The sequence below is a fragment of the Cupressus sempervirens genome, chromosome 2 (genome assembly GCF_028749045.1).
Source record: "Cupressus sempervirens isolate cs-2001-9-10 chromosome 2, ASM2874904v1, whole genome shotgun sequence".
NCBI lineage: Eukaryota > Viridiplantae > Streptophyta > Pinopsida > Cupressales > Cupressaceae > Cupressus > Cupressus sempervirens.
In genome coordinates, this window is record NC_143119.1 from 464,760,211 (window position 1) to 464,787,188 (window position 26,978).

Consider the following 26,978-nt stretch of genomic DNA (forward strand, 5'->3'; position numbering starts at 1 on the left):
ACATATTAGAATCGTTCTTATGGGTCAAAAGGGGTCATAGGTTGACCTATGACCCCCTTCAACACATTACATGATGATATATGTCCCTAGGAGTCCTAGAACTCCTAAAAACATATTATAATTATTTTTATGAGTCAAAGTGGGTCATAGGTCAACCTATGACCCCGTTCGACGCATTACATGATGGAATATGTACCTAGGGGTCCTAGGACCCCTAGGGACATATTAGAATCATTCATATGGGTCAAAAGGGGTCATAGGTTAACCTATAACTCCCTTTGACCCATTAAATGATGACATATGTCCCTAGGGGTCCTAGGACCCCTAGGGACATATTAGAATCATTTTTATTGGTCAAAAGGGGTCATAGGTTGACCTATGAACCCCTTTGACCCATTAAATGATGAAATATGTCCCCAGGGGTCCTAGGACCCCTCAGGACATATTAGAATCATTCTTATGAGTCAAAAGGGCCCCTTCGACCCATTACATGATGACATATGTCCTTAGGGGTCTTAGGACCCCTTGGGAGATATTAGAATCATTCATATGGTTCAAAGTGTCGACCCATTACATGATGACATATGTCCTTAGGGGTCCTAGGACCCGTAGAGACATATTAGAATCATTCATATGGGTCGAAGGGGGTCATAGGTCAACCTATGACCTATGACCCCCTTCGACCTATTACATCACGACATATGTCCCTAGGGGTCCTAGGACCCCTAGGGACATATTTAAATCATTCATATGGGTCAAAGGGGGTCATAGGTTGACCTATGACCTCCTTCAACCCACTAAATGATGAGATATGTCCCTAGGGTTCCTGACATATTAGAATTGTTCTTATGGGTCAAAGGGGGTCATAGGTTGACTTATGACCCCCTTCGACCCATTAAATGATGACATATGTCCCTAGGGGTCTTAAGAGCCCTAGGGACATATTAGAATCTTCCTTATGGGTCAAAGGGGTCATAGGGTGACCTATGACCCCCTTCGACCCATCAAATGATGACATATATCCCCAAGGGTCCTAGGACCCCTCAGGACATATTAGAACCGTTCTTATAGGTCAAAGGGGGTCATAGTTTGACCTATAACCCCGTTCAACCCATTAAATGATGACATATGTCCCTAGGGCTCCTAGGACCCCTAGGGACTTATTAGAATCCTTCTTATGGGTCAAAAGGGGTCATAGGTTGACCTATGACTCCCTTCGACCCATTACATGACGACATTTGTCCCTAGGGGTCCTAGGACCCCTAAAAAAATATTAGAATTTTTCTTATGGGTCAAAGGAGGACATAGGTCAACCTATGACCCCCTTCGACCCATTACATGATGACATATGTAGGACCCCTAGGGACATATTAGAATCATTCATATAGGTCAAAAAAGGTCATAGGTTAACTTATAACTCCCTTCAACCCATTAAATGATGACATATGTTGCTAGGGGTCCTAGGAGCCCTAGGGACATATTAGAATCGTTCTTATCAGTTCGACCAATAAAATGATGATATATGTCTTCAGGGGTCCTAGGACCCCTCGGGACATATTAGAATCATTCTTATGAGTCAAAGGGGGTCATAGGTCAACCCATTACATTACGGCATATGTCCCCAAGGCTCCTAGGAGCCCTAAGGACATATTATAATCGTTCATATGGTTCAAAGGGGGTCATAAGTAAACCAATGACCCCCTTCAACCCATTACATGACGACATATGTCCCTAGGGGTCCTAAGACTTGTAAGGACATATTAAAATCGTTCATATGGGTCAAAGGGGGTAATAGGTCAACCTATGAACCCCTTCGACCCATTACATGACGACATATGTCCCTAGGGGTCCTATGACCCCTAGGAACATATTAGAATCGTTCATATGGGTCAAAGGTGGTCATAGGTTGACCTATAACCCCCATTGACCCATTTAATGATGAGATATGTCCCTAGGGGTCCTAGAACCCCTAGGGACATATTAGAATCGTTGTTATGGGTCAAAGACAGTCATAGGTTGACTTATGACCTCCTTCGACCATTACATGATGACATATGTCCCTAGGGGTCATGGGACCCTAGGGACATATTAGAATGCTTCTTATGGGTCAAAGGATCTATGACCCCCTTTGACCCATTACTTGATGAAATATGTCCCTAGGGGTCCTAGGACCCCTAGGAACATATTAGAATCATTCTTATGGGTCAAAGGGGGTCATAGGGACCTATGACCCCCTTCGACACATTAAATGATGACATATGTCCTTAGGGGTCCTACGACCCCTCGAGACATATTAGAATCGTTCTTATGGGTCCAAAGGGGGTCATAGGTTGACCTATGACCCCCTTCGACCCATTACATGATGACATATGTCCCAAGGGTCCTAGGACCCCTAGAGACATATTAGAATTGTTCTTATGGGTCAAAGGGGGTCATAGGTCAACCTATGACCCCGTTCGACCTTTTAAATGATGACATATGTCCCTAGGGGTCCTAGGACCCCTAAGGACATATTAGAATTATTCATATGGGTCAAAAAGGGTCATAGGTTAACCTATAACTCCTTTCGACGCATTAAATGATGACATATGTCCCTAGGGTTCCTAGGACCCCTAGGGACATATTAAAATTGTTCTTATGGGTCAAAGGAGGTCATAGGTTGACCTATGACCCCCTTCGATCAAATAAATGACGAGATATGTCCCTAGGGGTCCTAGGACCCCTAGGGACATATTAGAATCATTCTTATGGGTCAAAGGGGGTCATAGGTTGACTTATGAGCCCCTTCGATCCATTAAATGATGACATATGTCCCTAGGGTTCATATTAGAATTGTTCTTATGGGTTAAAGGGGGTCATAGGTTGACCTATGACCCCCTTCAACCCATTTCATGATGACATATATCCATAGAGGTCCTAGGACCCCTAGGGACATATTAGAATGCTTCATATGGGTCAAAGGGGGTCATAGGTTAACATATGACCCCTTCGACACATTAAATGTTGACATATGTCCCCAAGGGTCCTAGGACCCATCGGAACATATTAGAATCATTCTTATAGGTCAAATGGGGTCATAGGTTGACCTATGACCCCCTTTGACCATTACATGATGATATATGTCCCTAGGGGTCCTAGGACCCCTAGGGACATATTAGAATGCTTCTTATGGGTCAATGGGGGTGATAGGTTGACCTATGACACCCTTCGACCCATTACATGATGACATATGTCCCTAGTGGTCCTAAGACCGCTAGGGACATATTAGAATCATTCTTATGGGTCAAAGGGGGTCATAGGGCCTTCAACCTATTAAATGATGACATATGTCTCTAGTGGTCCTAGGACCCCTAGGGACATTAGAATAGTTCGATTGGGTCAAAGGGGGTCATAGGTTAACCTATGACTCCCTTCAACCCATTAAATAATGACATATGTCCGTAGGGGTCCTAGGACCCCTAGGGACATACTAGAATCATTCTTATTGGTCAAAGGGGGTCATAGGTCTTTGACCTCTTAAATGACGACATATGTCCCTAGGGGTCCTAGGGACATATTAGAATCATTCGTATGGGTCAAAGGGGGTCATAGGTTGACCTATAACCCCCTTCGACCATTACATATCGACATATGTCCCTGGGGGTCCTAGGACCCTAGGGACATATTAGAATGCTTGATATGGGTCAAAGGGGGTCATAGGTTGACCTATGACCCCCTTCGACCCATTACATGATTACATATGTCCCTAGGGGTCTTAGGACCCCTAGAGACATATTAGAATTGTTTTTATGGGTCGAAGGGGGTCATAGGTGAACCTATAACCTCTTTCGACCCATTACATGATGACATATGTCCCTAGTGTTCATAGGTTGACCTATGACCCCATTCGACCATTACATGATGACATATGTCCCTAGGGGTCCTGGGACCCTAGGGACATATTAGAATGCTTTTTATGGGTCAAAGGGGGTCATAGGTTGATATATGACCCCTTTCGACCCATTACTTGACGACATATGTCCTGGGACATATTAGAAATGTTCATATGGTTCAAAAGGGGGTCATAGATCAACCTATGACCCCCTTCGACCCATTACATGATGACATATGTCCCTAGGGATCATAGGACCCATAGGGACATATTAGAATCTTCATATGGGTCAAAGGGGGTCATAGGTCAACCTATGACCCCGTTTGACCCATTTGAATGATTCTAATATGTCCCTAAAGCTAGGACCTCTGAGGACATATGTCATCATTTATTGAGTTGAAGGGAGTCATAGCTTGACCTATGACCCCCTTTGACCTATTTGAACGATTCTAATATGTCCTTAGGGTTCCTAGGACCCCTTGGGACATATGTCATCATTTAATGGGTCGAAGTGGGTCATAGCTCAACCTATGACCCCTTTTGAGCCATAAGAACGATTCCAATATGTCCTCAAGGGTCCTAGGACCCCTATGGACATATGTCATCATGTAATGGATCGAAGGGGGTCATAGGTCAACCTATGACCCCCTTTGACCCATAAGAATTATTCTATTATGTCTGTAGGGGTTGTTGGACCCCTAAGAACATATGTCATCATTTATTGGGTCAAAGGGGGTCATAGCTTGACCTATGACCCCCTTTGACCCATTTGAATTATTCTAATATGTCCCTAGGGGTCTTAGGACCCCTAGGGACATATGTCGTCATGTAATGGGTCGAAGGGGGTCATAGGTCAGGCTATGACCCCATTTGACCCATAAGAACGATTTTATTATGGCTTGGGTCGAAGGGGGTCATAGGTCAACCTATGACCCCCTTTGACCCATATTAAGCATTCTAATATGTCCCTAGGGGTCCTAGGACCCCTAGGGACATATATATTTATATATATATATATATTATATTTATAGATTATAATACTAATAATATAATATATTATTATATATTGATAACATAACTCATAATAATAGTAATATATTATAGATTATAATAATAAAAAATATTAATAACATACATATATAAAATATGTAGTACATTATTATATTTAATAAAAATATAAAAATAATAATAATAATATAAATTATATTTATAGGTTATAATAAGAATAACATAATATATTATTATATATTAATAGATTATATGTTATATCTTGACATTACATATATATATATATATATATATATATATATATATATATATATATATATATATATATATATATATATATATATATATATATATATATATATATATATATATATATATATATATAATTATACATCTTTACATGGTAATATAACTTGAATAATTTATAAATCATAAACTATAACTCTCAAACTCGGGGTTCCCTCCAAAAGTCCCTATGTCGCATATCGGATATCCGATATTACTCGCATTAATTTCCAACATATTTCCTATCCCTGCAGACCCGACAACATCACTTTTTGAGTTTTTTTTCACGGATTTTACAAAAAATTGAGTTTTGGGGCCCAACCATTTGAAAAAAGTTTGAAAATATAACATTAGGTGTTCGATAGTGTCATCTGAATGGGGAGCAGCAGTTGTCAAAAGGCTAAACACAAAAGGAAGATATCCAATGAAGACATTGCAGCATATAGGGAAAGGGACGAAATGAAACACTGAAGAAAAAGACAAGGTATGCTAAATATGAGTCAGGTTGATGATGAATTAGTCGAAGGTGAAATCATAGAGTTAGATAATGAATATGTACAGTTCAAGAATGAAAATGTACCTATTGAAAATGATAATGTCGAAATTGAAAATTTAGAGATTGAAAATTTTGAAGACGAAATGTTACCAAGTCATAATCCAAATTGCATAATTGACTATGTCGAACATGACAATGCATAGGAACCTAATGCATAAGAACCTTACATATCTCCTAATTATAATCGACATGAAGGTTCTAAAACACCAAAATAGATAATTGAAATTGATAAAATGATTATTACTAGTTTGGAAGGGAAAAAATTAGAAAGAACCATTCGGTTATGGGCTTCAAGACTATATCAGATATTTTTCGGCAATAAGACAGTGGTAGAGCAATGTCAGCTTTTCATGCACTTATTAAAAATGTAAAAGATGAGACCTATGATTTCCAAATTGAATATTCGTGTCAATAAAAAGTTAGAAAGATGCCATTATTGTGAAAAATCTTTTCAATGTTCTCAATAGCAGGGCGAAGGATAACAGAGCTGCTCGAAGGGTTATTACAACCTCTTTGGTAAGTCGTCATTTGGGAAAGGGTAGATATATGAGACAAACTTGTATTGATTTGAATCTAAATTGTACTACTTTGAGAATAGCACTTAGTCAACGAGAGAAAACTGATGATCCTCTTCAAAATGAAACATGGGCATTTGGTGGGAGACTTCCACGTTTTGATAAGAAGCTATTCGATGATGTGAAGGAAGAAATTACACAATTTTGACACTCTAACTCATGAGTATCACCCAATACTAAAGATGTATTAAAGTTGAGAATTGGCATTAGAGACCGCACACCACATTCTAAACACTATTTGGAGGTAAGTCAAACTATGTTGTTCAAACAATTTAGAGAGAGTCATCCAAGTATGCATATATCACAAAGGGCTTTTGAATCTTTGAAGTCATTTTATTGTGTGCCACTCAAAATTTGAAATACATGTTGTTGCAAATATAATGTTGAGTTTTTTATGCACTATGAACTATTACGCTCCATCCGTTCTACTTTGCATAGTAAAGAAATGTTGGAGGATTGTGGTGCTAGTGGGCTTCCAAAAACATGAAGAGACTTGCTAGATCAACTTTTATGTCATAGAGTTGATGATTGTTTCTTTTATAGAAATGCTTTCTTAAATGAGAAGTGTTTAGAATGTGGTGGCTTATCCAAGTTTGACACATGTTTCCATGAGGGGTGTGAACAAGATCTTAGAAAGACAATAGTGAAAAAAAAGGTATATGAGATGGTGAAATACACATTGAAGAGTAGAGGTGAGAGCTCCAGATGTGAATTAGTTGGAAAAGATATCAGTGTGGCTAGTTTTATTTCAGATTTCAAGGAAATTTTTTTTACAAGCATGCAAGACATAGTCACAGGTCTCAGTAGTTGGATGAACAATTTAGAATGTGCAAGGAGACTTTTTCCATTGGCACTATTATATCAGTTGTTGATTTTGCTGAGAACTACACATTGCAACCTCAAAATGAGACACAATCTCAGTATTACAACTCTATTCAGATTGCTATTTTTGTTCACATAACATATAGATATGCCCCTGATAGTGCAGAAGATAATCGGAAGATTATTAGAGAGTATAATTTTTATATGAGTGATGATAGATCTCACTCTCACGAGTTTGTGCAACATTTTTTTGAGAATTATTTTGATTTCTTACATGAGCATGCAATTGCTATGGATATACATATCATTTGGTCAGATAACTATACAGGTCAATTCAAGAATGCTTGCATGTTTTATTGGTTGTGTAGGATGCACATAGAGAGAGGGGTGCCTCATATTTGGAGTTTTTTTGAGTTCAAAAATGGAAAAGGGGAACATGATGGAGCGGGGGCATGTGTGAAGAGAGCTCTAGTCAAGGAGCAACTGAAGATTTCAGTAGCAAAGCTTCTTGATGCTCATAGCATTGTTGATTGGTGTAGTTTAGCATTATCATGGGGGGGACTCTTGATTCAGTGGTACGCAGGTTCTTTTGGTTGGTTGAGGAAGGGGCCACAACTGATAGATCAGATTGTGTTACAGTGAGAGATTCATAAAAAATGCATTCATTCCGGAGCTCTGATTCTAGTACATGGACCATTTGGACACGACATCTAGCTTGCTTTTGTCCTAGTTGTTTTTAGTGTGATTGGGATCACTGTGAGCCAAGTGAGTGGGTGGACACATAGGCTCCACATTATCTTACTCCATTGTCTAGCATACCTTCTATTAGAAATGATGACATGGAAAGTTCACTTGAGCATAACCATCTATCAGATCTACTTCAGCGAGGACATGTCTTTGCATTGGTTGCACCACAAGGGAATGATGAGAAATTTGATTATTGGTTAGCACGTTGTGTAAGAGGTAACCAAAAAATTGCACAGCCGATCACAAATGATGATGGATTCACATATCCTACTGGTTCAGTGGTTGTCACTGGAACATGGCTGCGGACATACATGCTTAGAAGGAACATAATTCTTGCATTCAAAGACTATCAGAAGCACAAAATAATTCTCATATATTCTCATCTTATTATAGCAACAGATGTAAAATTGTTGAAGCATCAAGGAAGACCAAAAGTAAAAGAACTTTTTACTATTGCTAATGTTGATCATGAAGCCCTGTTGGAGACCCTAAAACAAAGAGAGGACCCTATTGGAACACTCAACTAGGTATATTTACTTCTTATGTTATTTTTTTCACAATGATTCAATGAACTGATGATTATCTTGTTTAATACAATAAGTTACTAATTTTTTTATGATATTGGAATGTAGGTACATCATGAAGAGTTGGGGGGGGGGTTGTATTGGAGAGAATTCTTAAGATTTATGATGTAAAATGTGAACTTTTTTTGTATATGGTTTTTGTAATAATGAAAAAGACAGGTTAAATTAGTTGCACATTCTAATTTTTATTTTGGTAGGTTCTTTGTAAGGAATTATAAGAGGAAGATATTGAACAAGTTCTTGCAAATCATATTTGCATGTGATACAAGGCTATAAGGACAATTTTAAAAGCATTTATAACTATATGAAAGATAATTTCTTGCGGATATCTTATTACAAGTTTGGTTTTTTCCTTATTTGACATAAAGCTGACATTATGATTATTAAAACTACTTTTATCAAACTAATCGAATAAAAAAAATCTAGAAAGTACGGATGAACAATTATAATACTTGATTTCTTCCATTTTGCAACCAATCATGGCATTTGAAAGCATAAAGAGTCATAATATTATATAATGTTTTGAAAGACTTTCATATTGAAAAGTTGTAAAGGACCATGATATTTGAACTTTAGTAATGTCTAGGTTTGCATAGGGTAAGTAAGTCATTAGATAGGTCCTAATAAGGTCTCATAATAATCTCAAATCATTTCATAAGTTGAAACATTCAATAAGTCACTTAAAATTTAGCTTATTGCTTTAGAAAATTCAAATCTTGAATGTAAAGGCTACATGAGCATTTTGGAGGGAAACTCCATAGTTTAAATTTTATGAAATACTGGGAACACTAGTGCAAAGCACCTAATAAATTTTCTTTTCTTGATGTAATAAGGTCTAGGGATAGATCTAATGATCTCCTTGTGACTATCCACATTTGTAATGGACACAAGACCCCATGGTGCAACTATAAGCCTTGACCATCAATTGGTCCAATAAAGTGGATTTTTTGTAAATTCCATGTTTTTAAGGTAAGTCTAGATGTTAAGAACATTATTAGGGTCCATAAGAGTTTGTAGAGTCCATTTGCAATCAAATTTGCAATAAAACTTGTCTTAGTGCAAAAATTGTAAAAAGTTGCTTAGCAACTTTTGCAATTTTCTTGACAACTTTTCAAAATCTAACTCCTAACGGCTAGAACTATTTGAATCACCAGTGCCATTAGCTTCAGGTGGGTGGGTGAACCCTAGTGACACCCTTGTTCCAGCCACAGAGACCCTTTATCGTCCGCGACCACCTAGTACTGAGGAGTCCCCAAGGTTCTCTAAGTGCATTTTGAGGTCGATCTTCTGAGGGTCATATCTCAGAGCTCGTGAGGCCTATCGATAAATTTTCAAATGTTATAGGACGGTGATGTTGAGGCCTAAAATAACCTATCTCATTTTTGAGAGATCACATTTTTTTTGGATTCGGCACAACGATCTCGCTCGATGCCAAAACTTGCAGTGTGCCTCAGTTCATAGGTGCACGATAGCATAACTTTGAAACTGCTGATCTTGGCATCAAATCGTCAGCACCATTAGCTCTAGATGGGAAGGTGAACCCTAGTCACACCCTTGTTCCTACCACGGAGACCATCCATCATTTGCGGCCACCCTGTACCGAGGAGTCTCCAAGGTGCTCTAAGTGCATTTTGAGGTCCATCTTTCGAGGGTCATAACTCAAAGCTCATGAGGGCTATCGATAAATTGTCAAATGCTACAAGACAATGATGCTGAGGCCTAAAATAACCTATCTCATTTTTGAGAGATCACATTCCGTTTGGATTCAGCATAGCGATCTCGCTCGATGCCAAAACTCATACTGTGCCTCAGTTCATAGGTGCACCACAATATAACTTTGAAACCGCTAATCTTGGCATCGAATCGTCAGTGCCATTAGCTCTAGATGGGCGGGTGAACCCTAGTCACACCCTTGTTTCAGCCATAGAGACCATCCATCATTTGTGGCCACCCTGTACCGAGGAGTCTCTAAGGTGCTCTAAGTGCATTTAGAGGTCGATATTTCGTCAGTCATAACTCGAACCTCATGAGGGCTATCGATGAACTGTCAAATGCTACAAGAAAGTGATGTTGAGGCCTAAAATAACCTATCTCATTTTTGAGAGATCACATTCCATTTGGATTCGGCACAACAATCTCGCTCAATGCCAAAACTCGTAGTGTGCCTCAGTTCATAGGTGCACCGCAACATAACTTTGAAACCGTTGATCTTGGCATCGAATCATTAGTGCCATTAGCTCTAGGTGGATGGGAAAACCCTAGTCACACCCTTATTCTGACCATGGAGACCATCCATCGTTTGTGGCCACCCCGTACCGAGGAGTCCCCAAGATGCTCTAAGTGCCTTTTGAGGTCAATATTACGATGGTCATAACTCAGACCTCGTGATGACTATCGATGAACTATCAAATGCTACAGGATAGTGATGCTGAGGCCTAAAATAACCTATCTCATTTTTGAGAGATCACATTCCATTTGGATTCGGCTTAGCGATCTCGCTCGATGCCAAAACTCACAATGTGCCTCAGTTCATAGATGCACCATAGTGTAACTTTGAAACCGCTAATATTGGCATCGAATTGTCAATGCCATTAGCTCTGGATGGGCGGGTGAACCCTAGTCACACCCTTGTTCTAGCCACAAAGACCATCCATCATTTGCGGCCACCCCGTACCGAGGAGTCTCCAAGGTGCTCTAAGTGCATTTTGAGGTCGATCTTTCGATGGTCATAACTCGGACCTCGTGAGGGCTATCGATAAATTATTAAATGCTACAAGATGGTGATGCTGAGACCTAAAATAACCTATCTCATTTTTGAGAGATCACGTTCTGTTTGGATTTGGCACAACGATCTTACTCGATGTCAAAACTCGCAGTGTGCCTCAGTTCATAGGTGCACCACAGCGTAACTCTGAAACCGCTGATCTTGGCATTGAATCATCAATCCCATTAGCTCCGAGTCGGCAGGTGAACCCTAGTCACACCCTTCTTCTGGCCACAGAGACCATCCATCATCCGTGGCCACCCCGTACCGAGGAGTCTCCAAGGTGCTCTAAGTGCCTTTCGAGGTCGATATTCTGAGGGTCATAGCTCAGAGCTCGTGATGGCTATCGATGAACTATCAAATGCTACAGGACGGTGATGCTGAGGCCTAAAATAACCTATCTCATTTTTGAGAGATCACATTCCATTTGCATTTGGCACAACGATCTCGCTCGATGCCAAAACTCGCAATGTGCCTTAGTTCATAGGTGTAGCACAACGTAACTTTGAAACCATTGATCTTGGCATCGAATCGTCAGTTCCATTAGCTTCGAGTGGGTGAGTGAACCCTAGTCACACCTTTTTTCTAGCCATGGAGACCATCCATCATTCGTGGCCACCCTATATTGAGGAGTCTCCAAGGTGCTCTAAGTGCCTTTCGAGGTCAATCTTTCGACGGTCATAACTCGGACCTCGTGAGGGCTATTGATGAACTGTCAAATTCTACAAGATAGTGATGTTGAGGCCTAAAATAACCTATTTCATTTTTGAGAGATCACATTCCATTTGGATTTGGCATAGTGATCGTTCTCGATGCCAAAACTTGCAGTGTGCCTCAGTTCATAGGTGCACCACAGCGTAACTTTGAAACCGCTAATCTTGGTATCGAATCATCAATGTCATTAGCTCTGGATGGGTGGTTGAATCCTAGTCACACCCTTTTTTTGGTCACAGAGACCATCCATCATTTGTGGCCACCCTGTACCGAGGAGTCTCCAAGGTGCTCTAAGTGCATTTCGAGGTTGATCTTTCAACGGTCATAACTCAGACCTTGTGAGGGCTATCGATGAACTATCAAATGCTATAGGACGGTGATGTTGAGGCCTAAAATAACCTATCTCATTTTCAAGAGATCACATTCCATTTGCATTCGGCATAGTGATCTCGCTTGATGCCAAAACTCGTAGTGTGCCTCAGTTCATAGGTGCACCACAATGTAACTTTGAAACTGTTGATCTTGGCATCGAATTGTCAGCGCCATTAGCTTCGGGTGGGTGGGTGAAATTTAGTGACACCCTTGTTCTGGCCACAGATATCATCGATTATTTGTGGCCACCCCATACCGAGGAGTCTCCAAGGTGCTCTAAGTGCATTTTGAGGTCGATATTTTGAGGGTCATAACTTAGAGCTTGTGAAGGCTATCAATGAACCGTTGAATGCTACAATATGGTGATGCTAAGGCCTAAAATAACTTATCTCATTTTTGAGAGATCACATTCCATTTGCATTCGGCACAGTGATTTTGCTCGATGCCAAAACTTGTAGTGTTCCTCAATTCATAGGTGCACCATAGCATAACTTTGAAACCACTAATCTTGGCATCGAATTGTCAGTGCCATTAGCTCCGGGTGGGTGGGTGAACCTTAGTGACACCCTTGTTCTAGACACGGAGACCATCCATTGTCCGCGGCCACCCCATACTGAGGAGTCTCTAAGGTGCTCTAAGTGCATTTTGAGGTTGATATTTTGAGGGTCATAACTCAGAGCTCGTGAGGGCTATCAATGAATCGTTGAATGCTACAGGACAATGATGCTGAGGCCTAAAATAACTTGGAGCTCATGAGGGCTATTGATGAACTATCCAATCAAGTCTCTTAAGTTGAGATATTTTGAAGTTATGTTGAAATTGAAAAGTTGTAGTATGCAGATAGTAACAAAGTGAAGTGCTAGTTATCAAAGATTATGAATCTATGAATGACTTGGTGGTTGGGAATAGAATCCATGGTTGAGGAGCAGAGTCCTTAACTGTGTTGAGATTAGATTTGAAGCCAAGAGTTAGTCTCAAGGTTGAAGGTGGAGTTTAAAATTAGATTTGGGGTTATCTGAACCTTGTGTAGGAGATTAACAAGTGTGTTTATGTCATGATAGCACTTTAAATTATACATTGCATCCAAATTTGATAATAAAGGCTGTTAAAATGTTATTAAAAAATTATTGCATTTGAATTGAATATAACAAACATAATCAAAATTAATGATATTCCATAAACATGAACAATACACATGATCCACGATAAATTAAAAAATACTAGATACTAAATTAATATGTATATCATTGTGCACATAAATGACAAAAATATATATCAAAATACATGTATCCATAGACAAAATTTTACACAAATATATATCAAAGATCATGTATCCATAGACAAAGAACTCAAATATATATCAAAATACATACATCCATATACAAAATGTGGTTGATCATGCCATTGGAATGTCTATAATATCAATGTTTCTATATACAATGTGGCATATGCCATCTCAAAATGTCTCATGATGCATCCTATGACAACTATACTATCCTAGGGTGTTGGTGGATGATCAAAATGTAGCCTCTTCGTTGCACTAGGTGTATCGGATGCCTCCTACATAAACAAAAAAGAAAAACCCAAAGTTAGACTACTAAATTTATATGATTCTATGTATCTAACATTGAATTACTCAAATGAATAATGATCTTTTTGTAATGGAGATTAATACTATAAAAAATTCATAATAAATAACTCTCTCATTGACCTCATGTGCCGGTCAGGAGTCCTCTCGTATGCCCTCAGCAATGTTGGTACCTCTCTGATTGTGGGTTGTATATGTTCAAATACCTTTGTCAGATGAATCTACAATTCAAACTATAACATTATGATTCATAGCATGCTAAATTTATGACATATTTACCATGAATTCAAACTACAACTTACTATTGTAGGCTCCTCCTCAGGAGTGAGTGGTTGCATCATCAAATCTACATAACTCTCCCATCGGACCTCATATGCACTAGGAGTCTCCTATGAGATACAAAATAGTAGTTGTTAATATCACGGAAATTAGTTTTGAATTTATTTATGAAGATAAGGATAATAAAAAATAAATGATACTTATACATACAATGGGGCTCTCAGTGCAAATGAAAATCCCTGATGGTCTACGATGCAAAATTTGTATAGGCTCATCACCAGTAGCGACGCCCTATATACAATAAAGAATGTAATTAAATGGGATTACCAAAAACATTTTACAAGAATGCATCGATATTTAATCAAATAGAAAGTGCCTAATTACCTTTCCTTTGTCAATGCATGCTAGCTCACCCCCCGTACTTTGTCCCCCCGGGACAGGTGCTACCTACAAGATAAAAGAAAGATTAGCAACCATATATGCTACAATATCAAATAGAAAAAAAAATGAGAACACAACATAATGTATCGTAGATGTCTCAAGGCCAAATGAAATGGCAAAGAGCGTGGCATCATCAATCTGTCTGAGCTCCTCCTCGGTCATCAAGTAAACGTGAATGAAGATCACATACATATAATAGTCAATATGGCTTAAAAATTAAAATTACTCTATTATAAAAGTTAACTTTAAATCACATATGTCATAACAAAAAATTATATACACGTACTGACACTGAAGGAGTCCATGCCTTTGAATTCCTCTCCTCTCTCGCATTAGGGTCTGTAGCCTCTGCATGTGTGTCTGGTGTATCCTCGTCTAATACAAAATGATACTTAGGAAGATCACCTATGGGACCTGGGAAAATATTCTTGCATGTAATGCAAGTGTGAGGTACACAAATGTGTGATGAGCTAGCCGATGATGAACTAGCACCAGCATCATCAACACAAGAGGCAGGACTAACCTAGCCTAAGATATCATTAGGCTACTCAACCTAGGAATGGCTCTGACGGTCTGAGAGCTAGCCTCTATCATAATATTTGGATGCTACACTCGAGGAGGAGGGGAGATATCAGTGGGGGGGACAAAAGTGCCAACTTTCTTCTACTAGGAAGAGGGTCTATCCTGAGGAGCTCCTAGTCCTAAGCCCATGTTGGGCTTCATGCTCCAATAGTTCACTTTAAGTTTCAACACAAATTCAGCATATAATTTTTTAAGGAAATAAAATGGTATGTCTAAATTGTCGTGTGGAGGGCTATCAAAGACCATCCACCAACAATCCCAAAAGTTTTCACGTATGGCATCATTTGTGCACCATTTAATCAATAGTTTGGGTTTTTTTGGGTCAACTGGTAAACCCGTTTTCGAGTTCGCAAAAAGGCTGGCCAAATCGTCTTTGCTTATGTTGAGGGCCGCAACCTCATCATAATCCAAACCATCATCAAACATCTCGTGCATTTGATCATGCCAATGAAGAGCGACATTTTGTTGGTTTGTAAGGGTTTCAATGTTATCCACTATGGTGTTTAACGTGGATAACATAGGAGCCAATGCGGGTACATTATTATATGTTCTATACAAACCTCTCAACTCAGTGAGATTTTCATTTATCAAATCCTCGATTGGAGGAGGGTTTTGAGGTGGTAGAGGATTGTTTGGTGGACGATTTTGTGGGGGTACTGGATCATTTGTTGGGGGGTTACGAGGAATATTATTCCCTGCCTCAGTGTTATCATTATGATCAACCATTCCTATTGAATTGCAAAATGTAATATATATTTTTTTAAAAACCTTAATTTTAACCTTTTTTTTAAAAAAAACCCTAGATTCAACTAAAACAAACAAAATCATGCTAAAATCTATTGAATTTAGATTAAACATGAGTTTTAAAAAAAAAAAAAAAAACTTTAATATCCGATATCCGATCACACGCTAATACTGGCCCCCAAAATTTGAGAAATAAGGGCCCGTGGGTCTGGTCCTTTTTTATGTAATGTCATAGATATCAGATATCCGATCCATCGCATATCTTATATTTTATATATAAGATATTACATTATATTATATTATTATAATTTATAATATATTATACTTTTTTATTATATATTATATTATATTATTATAATGTATTATATTATATTATATTATTATAATATAATACATTATAATATAATATTATTATTATAGTATAATATTATACGATTATAATATAATAATAATAATATTATTATAATATTATATTATATTATATTAAATAATATATTATACTATTATAATATAATATTTGTATATTATTATAATAATATAATAATAATGTTATATGATTATCGGATATCCGATATTAGATCAGATATCCGATAAAGCTTGGCCTTTCCTTCCAAGTTTGGTACTTGGATAGGTGGAAGAAAGTTAGAGCGGATTTTGAAGAGCTTTTAGATGTGTTCAAACTCTTTTTTTTTCACATCGCCACTTTTTAGCACACCATGATCCTGCACATACCCTATATATATGTATATGTATATGTATGTATATATATGTATATGTATGTATATGTATATATATGTATATATATATATATATATATATATATGTATGTATATGTATGTATATATATATATATATATATATATACATATATATATATATACATATATATATATATATATACATATATATATATATATACATATATATATATATATACATATATATATATATATACATATATATATATATATATACATATATATATATATATATACATATATATATATATATATATATATACATATATATATATATATATATATATATATATATATATATATATATATATATATACATACATACACATACACATATATATATCAAGGATTGTATACTTTGGATTTTTCTTTGTTGATTTAATACTGAATCGGTATTGAAGTTTTGGGTCTCTTTCTGATGTTTGATACTTATATTGTGCATATGTTAGATAATCCTTTATTACATATTCTTTCGAATAAGCAATTGATAGAGAAACTGTGTGTTCTCTCTATTTTATTCAATTTTTGGTTTATTTAATTGTTGATGTTTGATTATTCCTCTATCCAGGAATAGATGGGAAGCCTTATAACTTTCTAGTTAAAAGTAACCTTTGTTTAAGAGAATATTTTCATTGAAAATCTAATAAGGGAGATGAACCTTACTAAAATTCAGAGAGGAATTAAAGAAGATAGTATTCCTCAACTGTTGGAAGATTGTATTTATCTTGTGGATTTGGGATTAGAGGATTTTGATTATTTATTTTCTTAAAAGACAAATCTATTTACCAACATTACCTCATTTGTTTTCTGATATTGTCAGTTTTGGCTTTCTTTTCATTTTCAATTCTACCTGTGTTCATACAGTTCTTGGCAATATGTCAAAGTTTTGTACAAACAAAGCATCTCTTTGTAGTGTCTCTCTTCCTCGTGTGATGTTTTACACTATTTTCTCCAATGTGCCCAAACTCGCCACAATAGTGACATCTACACCATGTGTTATAACCAACCAAATTTTTTTTCACAATTTTCTCTACTGGGTTCCACTTCTTGGTCTTACACTCTGAAGATTTCTATCCTTGTTTGTTGCAATTGTGACATTTTCCTTCAAACGTAGGTTTCTTTGTGCATTCACTTGCTCTATGACCATGCCTATTTCAATTGTAACATTTTCCATTGAATTTTTATTTACCGTTTCTCCAACTCTTATTTGATGTATGACCTATCTTACCACAATGATTGCAAGTAGGTCTTTTGTTCTTTTGAGCTCCTTGCTGAGATTATTCACCTTCATTTGTATATCCTAACCCAAATTTTCCTTTGTTTCTATATTGAGTTTTCTCATTCAATTCGTTCATGCTTTCTTGAGATTTCATCATTCTCTCATTGGTTTGGTTTTCAATACTTGAGATCATTATGTAGTCTTTCATTCTCTGACCTTAGATTGATAAGCTCTTGATTTGCATCATTGAGATGATTAATAAAGTCTTCTTGTTGAAGGGATAGTTGTCGAATTTCATTGTCATTTTCTTCTCTTCTTTGGCTTTGCCTTTTTTTTCCATGACTTCACATAATCTAAGTGATTGGATTTCTTTCTCTCTTTTCAGCTTTCTAACTTCTTCTTGAACATTGAAATTCTTCTCAAGTAGGTCTTTGATTGTTGCATCAGCTTCATCTGAATTTATTTCTGGGCATAAGTCTTCAATTCTTTCTTCAGTGTAGAGACTGTCATCCATTTGTGCTACATGATCTTTCCTTCTTTGAAATGATTGAGAGAGTTGCTCCTTTGCCTTCTTGAGTTGACCAATAGCTAATTCAAGATCCATATTTTTATTCTCAACAACCTTTTCTAGCATGTATACCTCCATTTCCTCTGATCTTATCTCAAGTTATTAAACTTATTATGTGAGAACCAAATGCTCTCATACCAATTGTTGGAAATATAAGGTAGGCTAGGTTGTTGAGATGGGAGGGGTAAATCAGGAACCAGTAAAAATTTAACTCACTTCACCAATTAATCCTTATATTATTATGATCTAATTGCATGCATGAAACAATGAAAGCAATAAGACATTCATAGCACTTTGATACAACATATGGTGACCCAGAAACCTTCCAATTAGAAAGTAAAGTTGGGGTGGGGATGATACCCACAAGCTTTAGTACTGCAGTATAAAGTTGGCCCTTTAAGGCTTAGAATTGACCACTTCTGGTGATCTTCCCTATTAGGAGCAATAAAGACTATGAGGTCCACCTTGTTAAAGGATTTACAAACATACAGTGAAGTATGCAATTTGTTAGGAGATTTAGCAAAAGACTGTTAAGTCCACCTGGTTGAAGGATTTGACTAATTCATTTCTTAGAATGAATTAGTGGTTGATCTTTGGTCTACAACTATGGTTTATTGAATGCGATTCCTTGAATTGCAATGATCACTTGACTCTGATAGATAAGTCTCTATTGTACCATATACTACTTGGAGCCTTCTTCAATTCGCACTCATATTCTTATACTTCTTCACATTTTCATACTTTATTACATTTGGATATGATACAATACATTACATATATCAATCCAATTAACTACTTATTGGTGTTGACTACAATACCAAATTCATCATAATTCACAAAGTCGGCACATTGCTATAACTCGGGTTCAAAAGATGAACTCAATGATGTTCTGACACTCAACAAACACTATCAACACTCGGCATACTCTAACACTCGATTGAAGTTGAATCTTGATCCATACTAATCACTTTGAGTAGCACAAACTTGGTCAACACTGTGTGACTCGGTGAACATTGAGAAACTTGGTAGATACTGAATCACTCGATTGACACTGCATGACTCGATCAACATTGGATTCACTTTGTTAACACTGGATTCACTTCATTAACACTACTAGCTTGGTAGACACTATAGAACTTGGTTAAAACTACAAAGCTTGGTTAACAATAAGATCTTCATCACTTCTATTGGATAGCTCAGTAGACTCTGCTACGCTTGAGCTATACTATAAACTGTCTTAGATGCTCAGTAGACATTGTGAAGCTCGACATGAACTAAAATCTAACTACTTAGCTCAGTAGCAATTGAAATACTTGGCTAACACTACTAGATGAATGATAAGCTCGGTAGCAACTATAGAGCTCAGTAACAATATAACCAACTAACTAAGTATTAAGTCACTAATAGACAAATTGACCTTAATGTCAACATAGGTACCTTATTAGTCCATGTTATTGGGACACAAATTTTCTTTCAACATTGTAGTTTCCTTTACATCATTTTTAGTTCTACTCTTGTTCATCTTAAGGGGGAGTGTTAGAGTAAACTAAAATATTAACTATGTTTATCAAGATATCTTTTCTCCCTTCTTAAGATTTCACTTTTATGCATTAATGACATTTAATAAGTATATTAATTATTAAATGTTTACCTATTAAGTTTTCTTTTAGTTTGCGCAATCTCCTTTTATAAGGATCGATCCATTTTATATTGTATTTCATTTCTATTCTTTGATAATATAATCTCTTTGATAATTTTAAAGCCCAAACCCTTGCTTTTTACTTAATTCTTCTCCATGACATGTTATCTTTGCATACATGTGATCTTGGCCCCATGACATTGGTTTGCCAACTTCTACAAAAGGAAGGCACTCAATAAACAATTTAATCAACAAATCAAATTAGATAAAAAAAAGCTAAAAATCTAGTATACAAAAATACTATTGGTAGTAAGTAATATAAAGTGAGTAGAAGTAATCTTGAACAAAGAGAATTAGATTCAATAGCACTACATTACTTATCTAAACATGTATGCCACTTTGAGACAGGTGATAAGAGAAGATAAGATTAAAAAACAAAATCTTATAAAAAGTTTCAACTTAGGGAAGAATTAGAATATAGACCTACCTACCTTGGCCCTACAAAGACAAAAGTGCAAGAATTTAGTATTATAAAAGAATAAATATGTCAATTCCCTAGATCACTTGGAGAGATTGAAGACAAATCTAGGCATACTTTGAGAGCTTTTCAATCTATTGATTCAGGAACCAATAGGATGAGTCATAAGTATGTTAAGGTTAGGATTCAAGAATGAAAAATAATAATATTTTGGAAAATTGGATGATATTTTCATGAGTTAAATGTAGTAATTATGATTTACAAAAAATTTTGATAGAATCAATTTGAATTTAAACACCAAGAAGAGTCGCAACACATTGTGAATGGTTACCCATTTTAGTATAGTTCGAAAGAGATCTCCCATGTTCAATTCTTCTAATCAAGCATCCAAGTTTCCAAATAGTGTAGTCAAACATCTACGATAGTTGGAGTACTAGTGGGAAGGGTGACCTCTTGGGAAGTCTCAATGCTTCATCTATGTGAGCATCGCCTAGATACAATGAGTTCTAAGTGTTAAATAAGTCATATTTAACAATTTATTTAGTAGTATTAAATAAGTCATGTGATAAATAATTTATTAATACCTTATATTTAATAATGAAAAATAACATAATCTTAAATTGGAACTAAATCATAAAAGAAAATAAAAATACTACATATATGAATAAGCTACAACATGCTAGCACTAGAATAAGACTGATGCAATACTATAAGAGATATAAATAAAATCTACAATACAAAAACTTAATGTAACTTAATAAACTTAATTCAATAAACTTAATATAATCTCTCTCTCTCTCTCTCTCTCTCACACACACACACACACACACACACACACACACACACACAGAGTTTTTTTATTGATCAAAATTGTATTGCATCACATCATGTCCCTTTTGGTATCGATCATTCTATGCTTTATAAATATCTCCCTTTCAAATGTTCAAAGACTAATCCTAGCCCCGAAACTATTTGCAATTGACTATTAACTTCTTACCAACTAACAACAACTAGTTATATGTTGTCAAGTTGATAACATAACTATCAACTTGACATTTACTTACTATTATATTTTTGCAACTTGAAGAGAAAAAATCTTGAAATATTTTTACTTGTCAATCCTTTCCAAAATATTTGGCCATTTTTTTCTTGATGTTTAAACTACATGTAGAATAGAGTTGTCGGTATTGATATTGATCATGATGAACTGGTTGACAAGAACATGCAACATAAAATTACTTCTGATGAATTCTAGATAATATATCGTATTGAATATTTTTCTTCATCATTTGCATCCTTTATTTGACTTTATACATTATCTTTACTTGATGTTTAGATCGCATGCAGAGCAATCATATGAAGACAAAACAAAAAAGAGAAGACATGATTGATAGTGATTGTGTTAAATATGAAGAGCATTTGCATGAAATTCATATTAGTAGAAACTCTAAACTTGAGGTGAGTTATATTCACTATTTTTAGTTTTAGCTAAAATTTCGATCATTAATTATCTCATTTGATAGTTTTTAATAGCTGACTTTTCTATATCGTGTAATGAGGGAAAATTTAAAGCACAACTCCTTGATTGAATTACTATTTTAAATTGAATTTTCTTTGACTTTTATAGCCAAAAAAATGCATACATGTTCACCTCACATATGTGTCTATGTATTCCTATTGTTAATCAAACTACAAAATTAGAAAATGTGCAAAGGTTTACTGACCCAATCATGGAAAAACATCAATATCTCACTTTATTATTCACTAAATCAATAGGATTGGTCTTATTTGAAAGCTAAATAATAATTCCAAACAAAATATTTATTTTTAGATTGTTGAAATGTTATATATGAATGTATCAAGCTCTACAACAACAAGAAATGGAGTTTTTTAAAAAAAATTTAATGTTAATATTTTCATTGGTCTTGCTTGTAATATGTATTGTTGTTGTTATATGTATTGTTGCTGATGCTCATTTAATGCAATCTCTTTTTATTATATGTATATTTGTTTCTATTATATGTGTTATTTTTCTTATTTTTTAATATGTATTATTGTTTCTATTTTATGTATTGTTTTGTTTATGTTATATGTATTGTTGGTGGTGTTGATTAGGTGTATTGTTTGAGTGATACCATCTAAATAATGGTGATGTTGTGGGAATTGGGAAGATTCATTCCCTATCTATTTCTCATGGAGTCAATTTGAAATGAACAAGAGATGAAAATATAAATATTGTAATGGTCACAAATAACATTCCTCTTGTTTATACAGACAAAATAAATGGAGTCATTCACCTTAAAGAAAGAGTCGGGGGACCTTCAGAGTAGCGAGGAAAATCACTAAATATTTGTGTCTTATCACAATTACATTTGAAACCAGATTTATTAGTTCCTGCCTTTGGCCCTGCCTTTGGCAGGAAACTAATGGAATCACCTAGTTTCATATTAGTTCTATAATCTAAAAATTTCATTGATATACCAATGTTTGCAAAAGGTTTATTAATTTGCATTTTTTTTGAAATTGAAAAATACAATTTAAAAAAAAAATTATTGGTTCATGATGAAAAAGGCAATGGAAAAATTCAAATTTCTTCATAAAAAATACAACTATTTTTTTCAACACCTCTATTAATGCAAGCATTAATTGCAACCTTATCTTTTCTTGTGAGAAGTGGATAAACATTTTTTTTAAATAATCATTTTTCTAACACTTCTATTAATGAATGCATTAATTTCAATTTTATCTTTTCCACATTTGTGACAAGTGGATAAACTTTTTTAAAAAAAAAGAATTAGTTTTAATTGATGTTTATCTTTGTAATTTGTAAAATGTTATTCAAATATAGATATTTTAATCAAATATAGACATTTTAACTCTTTTAAATTGTCAATTTTCAAAAATTATTTTTTATATAGTTTAATTTCATATTTATTTTAATTTTAATTTGTATATAAGTTTAAATTAAAATTTAATTATTTTTATTTTTACATATCTAAACCAATGCTTTTAATACATTTTCTTTTATTTTTCATTTTTATATATAATTTTATTAGATTATACATTTATTTAACATATATAATTTTTACTATATTGATATTTTAATTTATACTTTAAAATACATAATATTAATTTTGTATTAATTTTAATAAAGTTCAAATTATTTAGCTTGGTATATTATCAACTTTATTTATTATAAGTGTGTTTTTTTTTTAAAGTATAAATGTTATTTTTAAATTAATTTATATATTTTTTTATGCATTATATTTAACCTTAAGAATATTGTCTGGATGAATTTATCACTTGAACAAGATATATTAAACAATTTGATAATTGAAATTAATCAATTTAACTCTTTTTTAAAAAAATTATACAATTTTATCTATATCTCATGTATAATTAGTTGATAAATATCTTTGGTATGATAAATGTTCTTTAGGATGTCATTTAATTTTAATTTAACATGATACTATAATGTTTATTTATATATTCTTTTACTATTTTAATTAATATACATCATTGCAGTTATATAATTTAATAATATGCTAACTATATTCGTAATTTAATTTAGTTTAGCACTATAATGTTATATTTTTAATTACTATTTATTTTTTATTTTATTAAATTAAATACATTATATTTTAACCAAAATCTACTTCAATCAACCATAAAATTGTGAAGGCGGGAACTTTGACACATGCGCCCCTCGCAACTAAAAATTGTCCATAACCACAACTCTTATAAGCATTTCATTTTCTTTACATATATGGTTGTTATATGTCGGTGGGATTAAACAACGACAATTACATTCTCAAACTGACATGTAAACGATTGTCAAATTAATATTTTGACCAAGTCCTTTTTTTTAATGTGGACCCAGAGAGTAAGACATTTACAGCGAGAGACGAGATAACTTGTCGGTAGGAAATGCAGAGAAATTATTTGCAATTGGGAAGAATAGTAAAACGGTGGGCAGTGAGGTAGAGTACAATATGATATGATAGGATAGAAAAAGGAGTAACTAGATCAGAAGAGGAGAGCAGCGTAGAGCAGCTCATTCCAGGTGTCAGGAACGCCGGGGAGGCACCAGTGGGAGCAATCGGCGTAGCGAGCAGGATTCTTCCGCTGCTCTGCCGTGAAATCAGCGCTGTAAGTGGAGGGGTGCCCGTCCTTCCGCAGCAGCGACAACGTCGTAATGTCCAGAAACTGCACCTGCGATCTCATACTCCTCACCACCCCTTGCGCTATTTTATACAGACCAGGGTACGGTCCCGGGTACGAATACCCGCTTATCGGCGCCCTCTCCCCGTAGCAATTGCTGCCCTTTCCATTCTTCCACTCCCCAGCACTGCACAGTGCACACAAAACACAGCCTAATTAATTTAATCATTCATCGGACTAGGGAGCGCCTACACATTTAATCAGTAACATCGTAGAAGAGGGAGTGAAATATTGAACCTGGTATGAGAGGGGGAATAGCTGCGGAAGAAGACGGATGTTTTTCGGGTGTCTATGTTAGAGTCGATCCAGTTGGCCCAGGAAGTCATTCCCTTGAGATACGCAACTGTGCGGTCCATGTCCTTGTACCACCTCTTTCCCTCTTGCATGTAGTCCCATCTGATGGACATGAAATTAAACACAAGCACAAGGACAACAAGAAGAAGAAGAACATAATCAACAACCATTGATGATTACCCTTGGAGATTGCCGGTGTGGGTCCACCAGTGGCCGGAGTTGAAGACGAGAACGTCGGCGGCCTTCCACGCTCTGCCATTGATGGCCGCCGAGTCGAGGCGGAGCACCACCTTCTTCTGCCCCCCCACAACTCTCGTCACCATGTCCACCAGATACGGCGCTCTGTAGAACAACACGCTCACCCCGTAGTCCTGCTCATTATCATGAAAACACATGCACCCCGGTCATGAGTTACGAGTTAGTCACACATAATGGGCACAGCGTTAGACATTGTTCCTACCAGGGCTTTGAAGGTGGAAATTGGGTCTCCAGAGGAAAAAGAAGTCCTCGAGTGAGGCAGGGCCGAGTGCAATAGACACGTCATCGACTCCCATTGCCCGCGGTTCAGCGAGTCCCCCACAAACATGATCGTCTTTCCCCTCATTCTCCGAAGCATGTACACCGCATTGAATCTATCACACCATCACCATCACCATCACACTAGACACTAGACACAATCATATCTCATAAATCTATAAGAAGCAAATAAAATGAATGAATGAATGATAGGGTACCTGGGAAGGTTGCAGCCTCGGGGCTTCCATCTCCATTTCTGGTAGTCCAAATCAGGCCTCCCATTCTTTTGGCAGCTCACTTCGCCATCCAGGTATGGGCAGCTCCCTCCGTTGTACAGAGGATATGATGAATCGTACACCCAACTCCCCCTGGACATATCGCACTTGCCTCCAATTTTCACATCTGCCCTCGTTACATTCTCATCTCTATTAGCCAGCACCCCCATATTCCTCGATTGCCACAATCCCCTGCTTGTCCCATCTGCACTAGACAAATTGAAGCATGTGGAATGTGGACAAACACATAACAAGCAGAAGAGAAGTAGAGAGAGAGTCTGCCCCTGCCTCTGCCTCTCCAGCCAGCATTCTGATCTTCCTAGTGTCATTTGCTCTTCCCAATAATATTACTACCACTACCAGAGACTTTCTGACAGGCCAAGTTTAGTTAAAAATGGAGGAGAGTAAAGGTGCACGTGTCTCCATATGAGCAAATTGCAGGAGTAGACAAAGTGGTTGTTGGCAGGTCCCTTCCATAGAGGTTTTGGAATCTCATGGCAAGCGAGTGATTGCATTGCAGTACATTGTTGGTGCTAATTCCAAACTACACGACTCCCTTACTTCCTAAAGTAGACTGAGTTGGAATTTAACTTGCTCTCTCTCAATCATTGCATCTGGATAGTGGCAGTCACACCTAATAATTAAAAAGTTTCCAGCCAAGTCAAAACCCACTGGCGCTTTGCTGAACAACAAGGACCCGTGAGGCAGATGGGACTGAAGTGGGTGGCGGGCCTTCCCATTCTTTCTTTTCCACACGCACAACTTCCTTTCCTTTCCTTGCCGGGATTAAACCACAAGTATACTTTACTTGCCGAGGCTATTCCATTAAGAGAAAAAACGAATATTCATCCAGTAAAGCAAAGTATAGCCTATATTAATAACTAATGTTGGTCCCATCGCGGCAGAGGAGAAGTAGGTGAATTATGGTTTGAAAGCCCACGAGTCACGAGAATATTGAGGAGATTTCGCATTCATGTCGCTTAGCCTGGCAATTACGTGGATAAACGATAAAGCACTGCCAAACCATAAATACGCACGCGACCCATCAACTCAAACTTTTTCACAAGAGGGAACTCTC

General features: G+C 36.2%; 1 protein-coding gene across 1 annotated transcript; it reads right to left on the minus strand.

Annotated features, from left to right (window-relative positions):
• Positions 1 to 24,313: 24,313 nt before the first annotated feature.
• LOC149573058 (protein trichome birefringence-like 40) lies at positions 24,314 to 26,263 on the minus strand. Its single transcript, XM_089814231.1, has 5 exons — positions 25,844 to 26,263; positions 25,570 to 25,741; positions 25,290 to 25,480; positions 25,053 to 25,211; positions 24,314 to 24,942 (listed from the first exon to the last, which is right to left on the minus strand). Exons 1-5 carry the CDS (start codon positions 26,227 to 26,229, stop codon positions 24,621 to 24,623), a joined length of 1,230 nt encoding a protein of 409 aa, XP_089670357.1. The 5' UTR covers positions 26,230 to 26,263; the 3' UTR covers positions 24,314 to 24,620.
• Positions 26,264 to 26,978: the final 715 nt, after the last annotated feature.

What these genes read in the sequence shown, in the direction of transcription:
- LOC149573058 (XM_089814231.1), bottom strand. Translation starts at nt 26,229, where the DNA reads ATGACACTAGGAAGATCAGAATGCTGGCTGGAGAGGCAGAGGCAGGGG. An exon ending in CGAGGCTGCAACCTTCCCAG is followed by an intron (nt 25,742 to 25,843) that starts GTACCCTATCAT and finishes ATGGTGTGATAG; the next exon opens with ATTCAATGCGGTGTACATGC. An exon ending in TATTCCCCCTCTCATACCAG is followed by an intron (nt 24,943 to 25,052) that starts GTTCAATATTTC and finishes TGCACTGTGCAG; the next exon opens with TGCTGGGGAGTGGAAGAATG.